The sequence below is a fragment of the Mobula hypostoma genome, chromosome 11, assembly GCF_963921235.1.
Source record: "Mobula hypostoma chromosome 11, sMobHyp1.1, whole genome shotgun sequence".
Lineage (NCBI taxonomy): Eukaryota > Metazoa > Chordata > Chondrichthyes > Myliobatiformes > Myliobatidae > Mobula > Mobula hypostoma.
This window is the reverse complement of record NC_086107.1, coordinates 61,434,462-61,447,968: the sequence shown is the minus strand read 5'-3', so window position 1 is coordinate 61,447,968 and position 13,507 is coordinate 61,434,462. Positions and strand designations below refer to the sequence as shown.

At 42.1% G+C, this 13,507-nt stretch overlaps 1 protein-coding gene across 1 annotated transcript in view; it reads left to right on the top strand.

Annotated features, from left to right (window-relative positions):
• trpm5 (transient receptor potential cation channel, subfamily M, member 5) overlaps nucleotides 1-13,507 on the top strand; it is a 132,978-nt gene that overhangs the window by 100,365 nt on the left and 19,106 nt on the right. The window contains exons 19-22 of the mRNA XM_063063233.1: nucleotides 1,954-2,086; nucleotides 4,827-5,001; nucleotides 6,680-6,851; nucleotides 9,400-9,578. Coding sequence (XP_062919303.1) covers nucleotides 1,954-2,086; nucleotides 4,827-5,001; nucleotides 6,680-6,851; nucleotides 9,400-9,578 — 659 coding nt within the window. The remainder of the gene's footprint in view (nucleotides 1-1,953; nucleotides 2,087-4,826; nucleotides 5,002-6,679; nucleotides 6,852-9,399; nucleotides 9,579-13,507) is intronic.

Sequence of the window (13,507 nt, the reverse complement as noted above, 5' to 3'; positions counted from 1 at the left end):
ACTAGTGCAAGGAAACTTTTATTCCTGTTATAGTTTTTCTCTGCTGACATGAGTAGCCGTCTTTCCATAAGTCCCTGATATTATTGGCTGACAGGTTGTACATGCAGGCTTTTCTACTTGTGTTTGTCATGATATGAACCTCCTATATTTCACACTCTGCTTCTCCAAGTCTCTTTGTTGTGGAGATTTTCTCCTACTCTTACCAAGATTTTATTTGTTATTATTACTGCCCGTTACACCTCCGTTTTTTAGGGTAGTAATGAAGGTCCTCCATTCCTGTCTGTCCATACCATTGCACACAAATATAGAAGGATTCTTCATTGCTGTTTCCATACCAATTTTTTTGACCAGTCAGGGTTGTTAGCCCGGAGCTGAACTTCTAAACCTGGAGGACTGGTGGACCACTCTCAGTCAGGCTTTTACCCTTTGACCTGATTGGCATGGGTGACCCTACCAAGAGCTAAAACACAATGCCTTGACTCCAGCCAACATAGCTCTCTGGGTCACTGAGGCACACAAGCCTCCAAACCTTATGACAAGGTCCTCTTGGAGGATCTCAAACTTTGCTCTTCCGTAACATTTTTTTTCATGTTTACCAATGAGGCTTGATTATGAGACAAAAACTCAAATATTTTGGCATGTCAAGAGAAGACAGGGTTCCTTGGAGAAGACTCTCATGTTACGTATAACAGAAGGTAAAAGAAGGAGAGAATGACAGATGCTACGATGGATAGATAATATTACTCAGACAATGCGTATGACCTTGGGGGATCTTAGAGAGGCAGGTTACAACAAGAAGGCTTAGTGTGCAGGAATCCATGAGGTCACGAAAAATCAGACTCAACTTAACGACTGAACAACAAACCAATGGATGAAACACAAGAACAAGGAAGTAATACTATATAAAGTACCAGTTAGGTCACAGGTAACGATATATATATAGTCTGGACATCACACTTCAGGGAGGAGGTAATAGTGCCAGAGGGGAAAATTGAGGAGGTTGAGGAGGCAAGAGAATTTTAATTGAGGAGTCATGTCTGGAACTCATTGCTTGAAATGTGGTAGAGTCAGGAACACCAATTACACTTAAAAATTACTTGGTTGAGCACAAAAAGAGCTTTAACCCACAAGACTGTAGAATGAAAGATGGGTGTTATTTAATGGCTAGGATGGACATGTTGATCTGACTAGCCTGCTTGTGCTGTAATGTCAATGATTCTCTGCAAGCTTCCACAATGTCATAAATCAGAATCAGGTTTAATATCACCCGCATATGTTGTGAAATTTGTTAACAGAGTCAATACATGACAAACATAGAAAAATAAACAAATTACAGTAAGTATATAATAGTGTTTATTAAATTGTTAAATTAAAAGTAGTGCAAAAACAGAAATAATTTTTAAAAAGTAAGGTAATGCCCATTAAGAAATCAAATAGCAGTGGGGAAGAAGGTGTTCCTGAACCGCTGAGTATATGCCTTCAGACTTCTGTACCTCCTTCCTTATGGTAACAATGAGAAGAGGGCATGTCCTGGGTGATGGGAGATCTTAATAATGAACGCCACCTTTCTTAGGTACCGCTCCTTGAAAATGTCTTGGATACTATGGAGGTTAATACCCATGATGGAGCTGACTAATTTTACAACTATGATTTTTTCTAATTCACAGGTTCCTAGTGGATGGAAGTTAATTTGAGTTTGAATGTTTGTTTAAATTCTTCTTATGATGACATGAAATCACAAATTACTGGGTTGCGTACTGTTCTATAGTCTCAATTTTCAATAAACAGTACAGAACTTCAACAAAACTGTACAGAAAAGCTCTGAGGTCAAGCAAGCTTGAAGTGTACTTATGTGATAGGCCGTGTAGCCTCATCATGTGCCTGGTCCTGCAGATCTCTGAATCTTTTGTATCTGTGCTCTTCTAATCAGGAATGTGTTCTGTTCCAATACAGAATGCTCTCTGTCACATATGATGCTGGCCGCACAACCCTTTGCCTGGACTTTATGGTGTTTGCTCTGAGATTGATTCACATCTTTGCTATTAATAAGCAGCTGGGGCCAAAGATTATCATTGTGGAACGAATGGTAGGTGTCTTTGTAGCAATGACGTCATTTACAATCTGAGTTCATATGTCAGCATTATGTCATTACCTTCTCTTTATTGAAATAAGTCATGGCTATCTGGTAATGTGCAAGAAATTAGACTAAATTCCAACAATAGTGCATTGAATAACTTCTGCAAAATGCCCAAGAGACTTCTAGGCTTGCTCCTCATTCAATGATCAGGCGATGTTGCGAGATAATACGTGCGTAAATTTTTGATGAAAGGAAGGATTGGGCTTGGTTGCTAGCCTCACCCAATCGCCTTCAAGTTCAATGGAACCCCAGCACTCCTCTCTCAGCCACATTTGTGAAGAAACATGCCCAAGCATTGAACTCAGTTCCTTAAGGGGACAGAACGTGTAAAACAAATGGTGAGAATGTAAAGTTTTGCCAAACTTTCATGGTTTAAGTTTCCTTTATGTGGTAACCAAGGATAGCAAGACTCACCATGGTTAACCTGCCAAGAGTTGCTAACTATTGCATCAGTGATGGATATGCATCAACTATCTTGGACTCTTTGTTGTACTGCTGATCAGTGTACCTAGAAGCTGCAGTCCAGTCAGGGTCTGTATTTGCCCTGTCTGAGGAGGTGATATTAGAGAAAGTAAGTGGATTTCCCTCTCACAGCTGTAATAGATGGATGTAAATACAAGTGGAGGCAATCATTAGCTGATGTATTGGACCCATCCTCTCCTGGAGATGATGATACTTACCTATAACTTTATAACAATGTAATTTTTAAATACTCATTCACAAGATGAGTACTTAATGTGCAAGGCCATCCTTATTGCTCATTCCTAACTGCCATTGATAAGATGGTGATGAGCTGCCTTCTTGAATCACTACAGTTGGTCATGGGGGAATCGAGGATTATATGATTGGGGTGGTGTGGTGGTCCCATGCATCAGCTGTGTTGCCCCCTCCACTTGATAGAGGCTCTGATTTGCAAGGTGTTTGCACAGAAACCTTGGTGAACTGCAGATAGTGCACACTATGTCCGTGGAATACTGACAGTGGAGGGAGTGAACGTTTAAAGTGATGGAAGGAAAGCCCGCGGTTGGGATGCTTTGCCTTGAATTATCACAGTGATGTATTGAGTACCATCTTCAAGTTGAAGCTTTATCGTCCAAACCCATGAATAGAGCCAAATGAAACAGTGTTCTTCTGGGGCCAAGGTGCAAAACACAGTACCAACAGTCACACACAGCACAAGGCACGTATAGCACATGTAATTATTTCGGACAAGTGGAGAATATTTGTGAGTTTACTGAGAGTACTGATAGTGGATGACTTCATGGAATCGGAAGATAAGTCAATGAATTCAGCCCCTGCCCTGCTCTTAGTTCTTGTTACTCATTAGTCCATGCCTTAATAGTATTGTGCATGAGCGTATAGATTACTTTGTTTTTGGAAGATTTCCAAATGGAACTTAACATAATGCTTTATTCAATGACCAGTCTTGCCCCTGACTTTAATGATAGAGGGAAGGTCATCAGTAGAATAGCTGAAGCTGGTTGGGCCTAGGATGGTTGCCTGAGAAACCCTTATTGTTGCAACCTGCTGCTCAAATGATTACAGGCCAACAACTACAAACATTTTCCTTTGTGCAGTGTAAACATTCTGCTGTGAGTGCCATTGGCATTAGTTTTATGAGGGATTTATGAATGTCTCACACAGCATTGCTGCCTTATCATTAAGACCTGTGGCTAACACCTCACCTACAGAACTCGTCTCTTGTCTATGTTAGACTGGGGCTGTGGTGATGGCTCAGGCTACTCGGTCTTAATAGAAATAAAGCTCAGCATTGACAGCAGCAATAGCAGCACCTCCATCACTTCAGGTGATTGAGAATAGACTGATGGATGGTAATTGGCCAGAATGGATTTGTCCCTTTTTTAAGAAATAGAGAAATACTCTTTGTGACATCTCTGAGCGCTGTTATTCTTATCAGTGGTTTCACCAGTTCTTTGCCCCGTTGTGCATAATTGTCCTTACTGACAGCCAATTCAAGTTTTACTCATCACAGCCGTGCACAATTATCTTTACAGATTTCTACCCCTCAACCATCAGGCTCTTGAATAAAAGGGGAGAACTATACACACTTGTCCCATTATTGAAATGTTCTCACAACCAATCATTTCACTTCAAAGGACTCCTTATCTCATTATCTTATGTTCTCAGTATTTGTTACTATTTGCTTATATTTGCATTTGTACAGTTTGTTTCATTCTGCACTCTGGTAGATCTTTCACTGATTCTGTTATAGTTACTATTCTATAGACATGCAGAGTACCCCCACAGGAAAATGAATCTTGTGGTTGTATATGGTGACATACATGTACTTTGATAATAAATTTACTTTGAAGTTTGAGATGCACCTTCCATAGTAATCACTGCCTTCTGACCTGAATCTGGAACACGATTTGTTTACTTTCCCCACTCATCAGTCGGGGCAGTGTGGTCTGTGTACCGTGCTTGTAATCTTTGCTGAGCTTAGTGAATTCAGCAATGACTGTGAATGAACACTGTCTTCCATATCTGAGTGATCTAGTTATGTTTTGTAAACTACACAGGGCTATATAAACCTGTAGGTAAATGAAAAGGTCCATAGTGTCTTCCTACTTCATAAAGTTTGCATTGTTTACTTGCTTAATGTCTACGGTGTTGTGGTTTGAGTAGGGGCAATTAATGTCTGACTCTCTTTCTCCATCTTTACCATCAGATGAAAGATGTCTTCTTCTTCCTCTTTTTCCTGAGCGTTTGGCTTGTTGCCTATGGGGTGGCCACTCAAGCACTGCTACACCCCAATGAGACTCGGGTGGACTGGATCTTTAGGAACGTTCTCTACAGACCTTACCTTCAGATATTTGGCCAGATCCCACTGGACGAAATAGATGGTACATGGTTTGAATTCTACTTGCTTCAGCTAACGAAGCCTAAGTGAATTTAGTAGTATCTTTCAGAAACAGAATTGGGCGCAAAATACGATGGTGGAGTGGCAGGGGAATAAGACTGGCTGGATCACTCTTTCTCCGAAATAACCCCAGACATTGAAGGCAAAACTGGTCATAAAGAATCTTTCCTGAATTGGGATTAAGACATGAAGTGTATGCTGAATAGCAGAAATGATTCTTACAACTGAAAGTGCTGGTCTAGAAATTGATCCTGACCTGAAAGTGTATTATGCCAGCCATGTGCACATTTTATGGGTAGGTCTCACTGTAGCATTCTCTATTGCATATATGACACAAGGTATTGTATCCCATAAGATGAGTCTTGTTAAGGTTATACTTGTCACATAGGGAGAGATTCAAAGATTAGTTAGATTGACTCATGGATGAGAGGAATCGTTCTGAGATTAAGCAGGCTGGACCTTTATTCTATTGAGTTTGGAAGTATAAATTGAAAGATCCTTCAGGACTTTCTAGGATACAGAATTGGATAATGTTTCCTGACTGGCATGTCTAGAACAGGGGATCATTGTTTTAAAATTCAGGAAAATCGATTTTCACCCAAGATGGTTGAACTTTGGAATTCTCTCTCCAGCAGTGTTTAAAGGATCATTACAGACAGACTTGTGGATTTTAAGGAGATTGTGGGATGTGAAATTAGTGCAGAGAAGTGACAAGGGGATAAAAGATCAGCCTTGACGTTGATGAATTTTGGAACAAATGGCCAACTGGCCTACTACCGGAGGTGGGACAAAAGGTTGTGGGTCACAGATCAGTTGAAGTTTTTCAGAGAGGTCCAGGATGGGGACAGTGCCCCTTTGGCTGGGAGGGAGTGCGATGATAGGGAATGAGGGAAGGAGTAGAAAATCTGGGAGGCTGAGGAGGTGATTAGACTGGTCAGAAGCTGATGTACAGCAATGGAGCTCTGTCAGTGTTAGACTCAAGAAATAAGTCATGATCAACCTACAGGAGCTTTCATGCACCAGGCCCCAAGGTCACAGCTCAGCATAGTCTCAGATTGGGTTAGTCTCCTTTATCAGCAACAGAATTAGTTCTAAGGAAACACAAAAGACTACAGGTGCATAAATCTGGAGCAACCAACAATCTGCTGGAGGTACTCAGCAGGTCGATCAGCGTGTGTATGTGTTGAGAGTGAGAGGGAAGGAATCGTCAATGTTTCATGGAGGTTGTCTGCTGAATAGGAAGCCTGTGCTGCTCGTGGGTCCTGCTCTTTCTAATTTTATACTAATGCTTGACTTTCAGCTGGCTCAGTTGATCAACACATTACAGAAACAGACAACTTGGAACAAGGGTAGAAAGCAGATTAAGTTCCTTCAGCACACACAAATGGTTTCATGAATCAACAAATTTTCAAGCCAACAGATTTCATTTTCTAACCTATGTGGTTAAAGTACACCTGTTTTTTATTGAATAACCTCACAATAAAATTAATCTCGGTGTTTTATATGGTGAGACATACGTACTTTAATAATAAATTTACGTTGAACTTTGAAAATGTTTTCAATTATCTATGCCAGCATCAAACTTAGGGTGCCTCTCTTTTAATCAACTTCATTTCCTGTTCTGGGCCTCAGCACTAAGAATGTTTTCTTTGTAATTTTAGAAATTCGGATGGTTAATCGAACATGCTTTGGCAACGAAGGCAACATAACAATGGAAGCTAACTTGCCCCACTGCATTAATCGCTATGCAAATTGGCTAGTCATCATGCTTCTGGTCATCTTCCTGCTGGTCACGAATGTGTTGCTGTTGAATCTTCTGATCGCAATGTTCAGGTAGCATAACATTTGCTTCAGGGATTTTGAGATCTCCTCCTGTTCTGGTTCTGCAGCTTTGGATGATTTGGTGCATGTTCCTGTGGATTAACACCTTTCACAGTGACATGATAATGCACTACTATAAATGCACACTGGCTTTTGAAGTCATGAAGTAAACACTAGCAGGTTCCAATGACATTTTAATCTTTCCCAAAAATAGTGAAAGGTTACCCAACAGATTTACGTTGTTCATTTAAAACCACCTATTTTTATTCAACCAAATCTTACATTCTCAATTTAGTATCTTATTCAGCAGTGTACACTTTGCCTTCAAGCTCAATGCTGCTGGTGATCTAACTCCTTCGAGTAATGCAATATGATAGGTGCACAGTTCCTGGCATATAAAGCTTTAGGACAAAACCATTAGCCTAAACATTTGACACAAGAAATTCTGCAGATACTAGAAATCTTTATCTACACATACAAAATGCCAGAGAAACTCAGCAGATCAGGCAACATTTATGAAGTGAAACAAACAGTCAATGTTTTGGGCTGAGATGATGAAGGGTCTCAGCCTAAAACGTCAACTGTTTATTCATTTCCACAGATGCTGCCTGAGCTGCTGAGTTCCTCCAGCATTTTGTATGTGTAGTCTAGACATTTTGTGTCATTGAAATGTTAGTGGTTACTCTTCATATTTTTTAAACTACTATTACTGATGCTGAAAAGCCAGTGAGGACATCTGAGTTCCTGTTGAACAACACAAAACACAGTGCATTGTAATTGATGTGAAACAGTTCTGTTTGATATCAATACTTTATTCATCTGGAATCAGATTCCAGGTTCCATGCTTCAGCAAATAACAATCTACTAACAAAATACAGAAACCTGTAGCTTTGAAAAATGATTTTTGGAAATCTCTATTCAGTCAGATTTTCAAGCTGCAAAGAAAAAAGATTTCCTCCCTATGTAAAGAGAATTATGCAGTTGATGCATATCAGGGTAATTGGCCCAAAAATATCTAAAGTCAAGATTTCTCTTTATGAATGCTCTATTCATACAAATACACTTCTAGTGGTACAAAATGATTAAGGTGAAAGAAGTTCGACATAGACTGTACTTTTTTCCATAGATCCTGCCTGGCCTGCTGAGTTCCTCTAGCATTTTGTGTGTGTTGCTCCGATTTCCAGTATCTGCAGATTTTCTCTTGTTTTGAAACATAGAATTTTATCCATTTTTCAGGATCTGAGTGTTAGTGGCAAAGTCACCACCAATCCCTAGCTGTCTTTGGGAAGATGTTGCTGACACCTAAGTGGCTAACTAGGTCATTTCAGAGGTCATTTTAAGAGTCAACTATATGGAGTGGGTCTGCAGTCACATATAGGCCAGAATGAATAAGATATCCACTAAAATCATTAGTGAATTAGATAGGTTTTTACCAAATGGTTAGTTGGAGCTATTACAAATTGTCTACTGAATTAATAGAAGAAAACTGTCAATCAGCATTTTCTATCACCTTCACCTAGCATGCCAATTACTAGGATGATCTTTCCTGGTCCCATGAGAAAGAATGAGGGTTTGGGTTCTGATACACTGAAACTAACTAGTACATTTGTAAACTGGGAGGAAGTTAGGGAAGACAATTCCACTGTTAAATCTGATACACGCAAGAACATTTAAAGGCTTAAACATCCTGAATGGTTTTGTTACTGGAAAGTCGGTTTCAGCAAACTGACAATCTAAGACTTAGAATTAATATTACCAGTCGATTTGCAAACCAATGTCAAGTACTCAGATGAGGCACACTTTAACTGAAATTCAAAGCTTCTAAGATATAAACAGCAAATGCTAGAAATGAAGTGTGAGTCAGGCAGCATCTATGGAGAGTGGAAACAGTTAAAATTAACGGTTGGTGGCCCTTCATCAGAATTGCTTAATCTGCTGAGTGTTTTCAGCAGTTTCTGTTTTCATTACAGCACACATTTGATTTTTTGGAATCTTAAAAAAACAATTAAAATTATCTTGGATGTTTGATAGTGTTTGCACATAAGTAACTAAATGGAAGATTCAGTAGAGACAGAAGATGGACATTTAGGCCTAGCAGATCCTCAGTGACTCTGTTGATCCTCTTGGATAAAACCTGTGAAATCTCCAGTTTGATGGTGAAGAACTGATCCCTACAGAGCTTTCTTCATCAATAATTGGGAACCTGTAGGCCAGGATGCTACTCCATCTACTCCCACTCAAGCAAATGAACAGCCACGTTTCTGCAAACGTATGGTAAGTGTGCATCTGGAAAGATGCATTTGCTTGGTTGCCCCATGCGAATAGATTGTGTCCTGCACACAGCAGAACTCCAACTGAAGCCTTCCAGTCTGTACAGTTACTGAGAACTGCTGGACCTCATAAATTCAGCAAATTCATTGCTGACACCAACTGTTCTGTCCAACTCTGCACACTGATGGTTTCATCGAAGTAATTTACAGCAATCACAATGTGCAAGTGTCAATAATGTAGAAGGGCTAATCCGTACTATTACATTTCAGTGATGTGCTTTCTTTTCCAGTTATACCTTTCAGATTGTACAGGTAAACACGGACATATTTTGGAAGTTCCAGCGCTACAATCTGATAGTTGAGTATCACAGCCGGCCTGCTCTTGCCCCACCCTTCATCATTATCAGTCACCTGAACCTTCTGATTAGTTCAATTATTAAGGAACCACAACACAAGCAAGAGCATTTTGGTAAGTTGCCCTTCTGGTATGTGCACCTAAACTAGCATTAGCGTCTCCAGGCAAGCCTATTATTTGTTCTCATGTGCAAGGCTCAAATTCATTTGAATGTTAGTCCTCAGGCCGAACGCTAGGTGCAATTATGGCATCCACACGACGGAGCAACTCGCGAGATTTTGGGATGTCGGAGGAATGTGGAAACTCTGTGCCAGTAGCAGCGGTGGTTGGCATTGAACTTGGATTGCTGGAACAGTGAAGCAACTGCTGTACCAGCCGTACCACCGTGTTAGCCAGACTGCAGTCCCCCTGAGCTTCCGTGTATCCCTCAGCACACACTCCTTTTGAATTGCGATGGTGTTACCGGGAGTGGAGCACTTGATAGGCCGGGGCTTGTTATCTGGAGCAGAGTAAGTTGAAGCATGAACCTAGAGAGGTATATAAAATCATCAGCAAAATTGATACGCTGATGAGGATGATGAGTAGATGGAATAAGTGGCCAGAGGTACTTGTAGAAGTAGGTACTATTACAATATTTAAACGACATTTGGGCGGGTATGTGGATAGGAAAGGTCTAGAGGGACAATGCCAAAAGGGAATACAAAAGGTCGAGGAGGACATGGCCAAACAGAGGCAATAGAACCCACCTAGAGGGACATGGCCTAAAGGGAGTACAAAAAGCCTAGACTGAGATGGCCAAGCAGAGGCAATAGAAAAGGCCTAGACGACATGGCCAGAATAGAATACAAAAGGCCTAGAGGGAGATGGCCAAGCAGAGACAATAGAAAAGTCCTGGAGGGACATGCCCAAAAGGGAATACAAAAGGCCCAGAGTAACTTGGCCAAACAAAGGCAATAGAAAAGGTCTAGAGGGAATAGAAACAGAGGTAATAGAAAAGGCCTAGACAAAGATGGCCAATAGACGATAGAAAAGGCCTAGAGGGACATGGCCAAGAGGCAGTAGGAAAGGCCTAGTGGGACATAGCCAAACAGAGGCAATAGAAAAAGATGGCCAATAGGCAATGGAAAAGGCCTAGAGGGTCATGACCAAACAGAAACAATAGAACAGGCTAGACGTAGTGGTCGCCAACCGGCTGATTGTGATCGACCGGTTGATCTTTGAGACTTTCCCAGTAGATCCCGAGAAAAATGAAAAATAAATAAATACACAAATACTGTTGTAATGTGAGCATTATAAAAAATAAGTATGTAATACTAATTAGGATAATGTCAATATAGGAATACTCCAGCTATTGAAAGCTGTTTGTAAAGAGCGATTGTTTCCAGGTTGTGAGGTTTTAGCTCTGTTCTTTCTGCCTAGTGCGCATGTGTGTATAGCTCTGCTGCCAAGCACCCTGGTAGAAAAGAGCGGAAGTAAAACCCCGCAACCCAGAAGCAACCTCTCTTTACAAACAGCTTTCCGTAGCCGCGTTGCGGGAGTATTACTATATTACCATTATCCCAATTTGTATAAACTTATCTCTATAATGTTCACATTACAACACTTCTCCCCCTTTAAATTCCAACATTCCCCAAATGTAAATAACTGGGAAACAAAAAACAGTGGTGTCATTGTCTTGCGTACCTCTGAAACTTATACTAGTGTCTCAGTAACAGTTTACCAATACAAAACACCTGAAAAACGTGACAGATTCAACATTCAGTTTAACAAAGGAAACCATCCATTCAAATATTCAGTCTGTCAGGAGGTTTGCGAGGGTGCTGTGCTGCAACAGATGAAAATTACAAAATCTAAGTACAGGAGCTGACAGCCACCTCACAGACTGTCTCAGACTGGCTATCTGTAGTTATGAGCCAAATTTCAGGGAACTAGCATTAGATATTCAGCCCCAGTCATTACACTGAGTGCAACAGTCAATTTCTATTCATTTCAGACATCCCACCTCTCCCGGAACTTCCGGGAGTCTCCCGCATATTAATAGTGGCTCCCTGATGCCCGCAAATTATATACAATATCACGGAAATCAATTTTTTTGAGAGTGAGCGAGAGAAAAGCAAGAGAGAGCATGAGAGCGACCACGAGAGACAGCGCACGCGAGAGAGAAAGCAAGAGCACGCGGGCGAGAGCGAAGGCAAGCGAGCGAGCGAGAAAACAAGAGAGAGCGAGTGAGAAAGCAAGCAAGAGCGCTTGAGAGCGCGCGAGTGACCACGAGAGAGAGAGAGAGAGAGAGAGAGTGCGAGAGAGCGCGCCATTGCAGAGTGTTCCAAAAAAATATAAAACGTACATCACCCCAGACTACACTAAAGTGTACCCCTGCCTAATAGGGGTCAAAATAATGACAGTGTTGCTCGCTGCACCGTTTGCAACAGTGACTTTCCTATTACCCATGGTGGGTTAAGACTGTAAAAGACATGTTGAGGTGAGTTTAACAGGTGTCATTTGTTCATGAGCATAGCTGATGTTATTTAAACTAGCTGGCCAGCTGCTAAGGAGCTACTCTATTGCAGACATCCCACCTCTCCCAGAAGTCTCCCGCAAATTGATGGTGCTACCTCCCTGAAATGAGTTTTTGCAGGGTGGGGTGTCTGTCATTTATTTTTTGTGTTGAAATAAAATTAAATAATAAAACATAGAATTAAAGGTGTTGTAATGTGAGCATTATAAAAATAAGTAATACCAATTCAGATAATGGTAATATAGCAATACTCCCCGCTACAGAAAGCTGTTTGTAAAAAGAGGTTGTTTCAGGGTTGCGGGGTTTTCCTGCCCATGCGCATGCGTGTGACTAAACAATTTAGTAGGTCGATCTTGCCTTTCACTAAGGCTAAGGTAGGGGATCTTGGGCTTAAAAAGTTTGGCGACCACTAGGCTAGAGGAACATGGCCAAGAGGAAGTGGAAAAGGCCTAGAAGTACGTGGCCAAAAGAGAATAGAAAAGGCCTAGATAAACGTGGCCAAGAGGCAATAGGAAAGACCTGGAGGGATATGGCCAAAAAGCAACAGAAAAGGCTTAGAGGGACGTGGCCAAACAGAGGCAATAGGAAAGGCCCAGAGGGACGTGGTCACGAGGTAGTAGAAAAGGCCCAGAGGGACGTGGTCATGAGGCAATAGGAAAGGCCTAGAGGGACGTGGTCACGAGGTAGTAGAAAAGGCCCAGAGGGACGTGGTCACGAGGCAATAGAAAAGGCCCAGAGGGACGTGGCCACGAGGTAGTAGAAAAGGCCCAGAGGGACATGGTCACGAGGTAGTAGAAAAGGCCCAGAGGGACGTGGTCACGAGGTAGTAGAAAAGGCCCAGAGGGACGTGGTCACAAGGCAATAGAAAAGGCCCAGAGGGACGTGGCCAAACAGAGGCAATAGAAAAGGCCCAGAGGGACGTGGTCACGAGGCAATAGAAAAGGCCCAGAGGGACGTGGTCACGAGGTAGTAGAAAAGGCCCAGAGGGATGTGGTCATGAGGCAATAGGAAAGGCCCAGAGCAATGTGGCAAAGAGGCAATAGAAAAGGCCTAGAGGGACGTGGTCACGAGGCAATAGAAAAGGCCCAGAGGGACGTGGCCAAACAGAGGCAATAGGAAAGGCCCAGAGGGACATGGTCACGAGGTAGTAGAAAAGGCCCAGAGGGACGTGGTCTCGAGGTAGTAGAAAAGGCCCAGAGGGACGTGGTCACGAGGCAATAGGAAAGGCCCAGAGGGACGTGGTCACGAGGTAGTAGAAAAGGCCCAGAGGGACGTGGTCACGAGGTAGTAGAAAAGGCCCAGAGGGACGTGGTCACGAGGTAGTAGAAAAGGCCCAGAGGGACGTGGTCACGAGGTAGTAGAAAAGGCCCAGAGGGACATGGTCACGAGGTAGTAGAAAAGGCCCAGAGGGACGTGGTCTCGAGGTAGTAGAAAAGGCCCAGAGGGACGTGGTCACGAGGCAATAGGAAAGGCCCAGAGGGACGTGGTCACGAGGTAGTAGAAAAGGCCCAGAGGGACGTGGTCACGA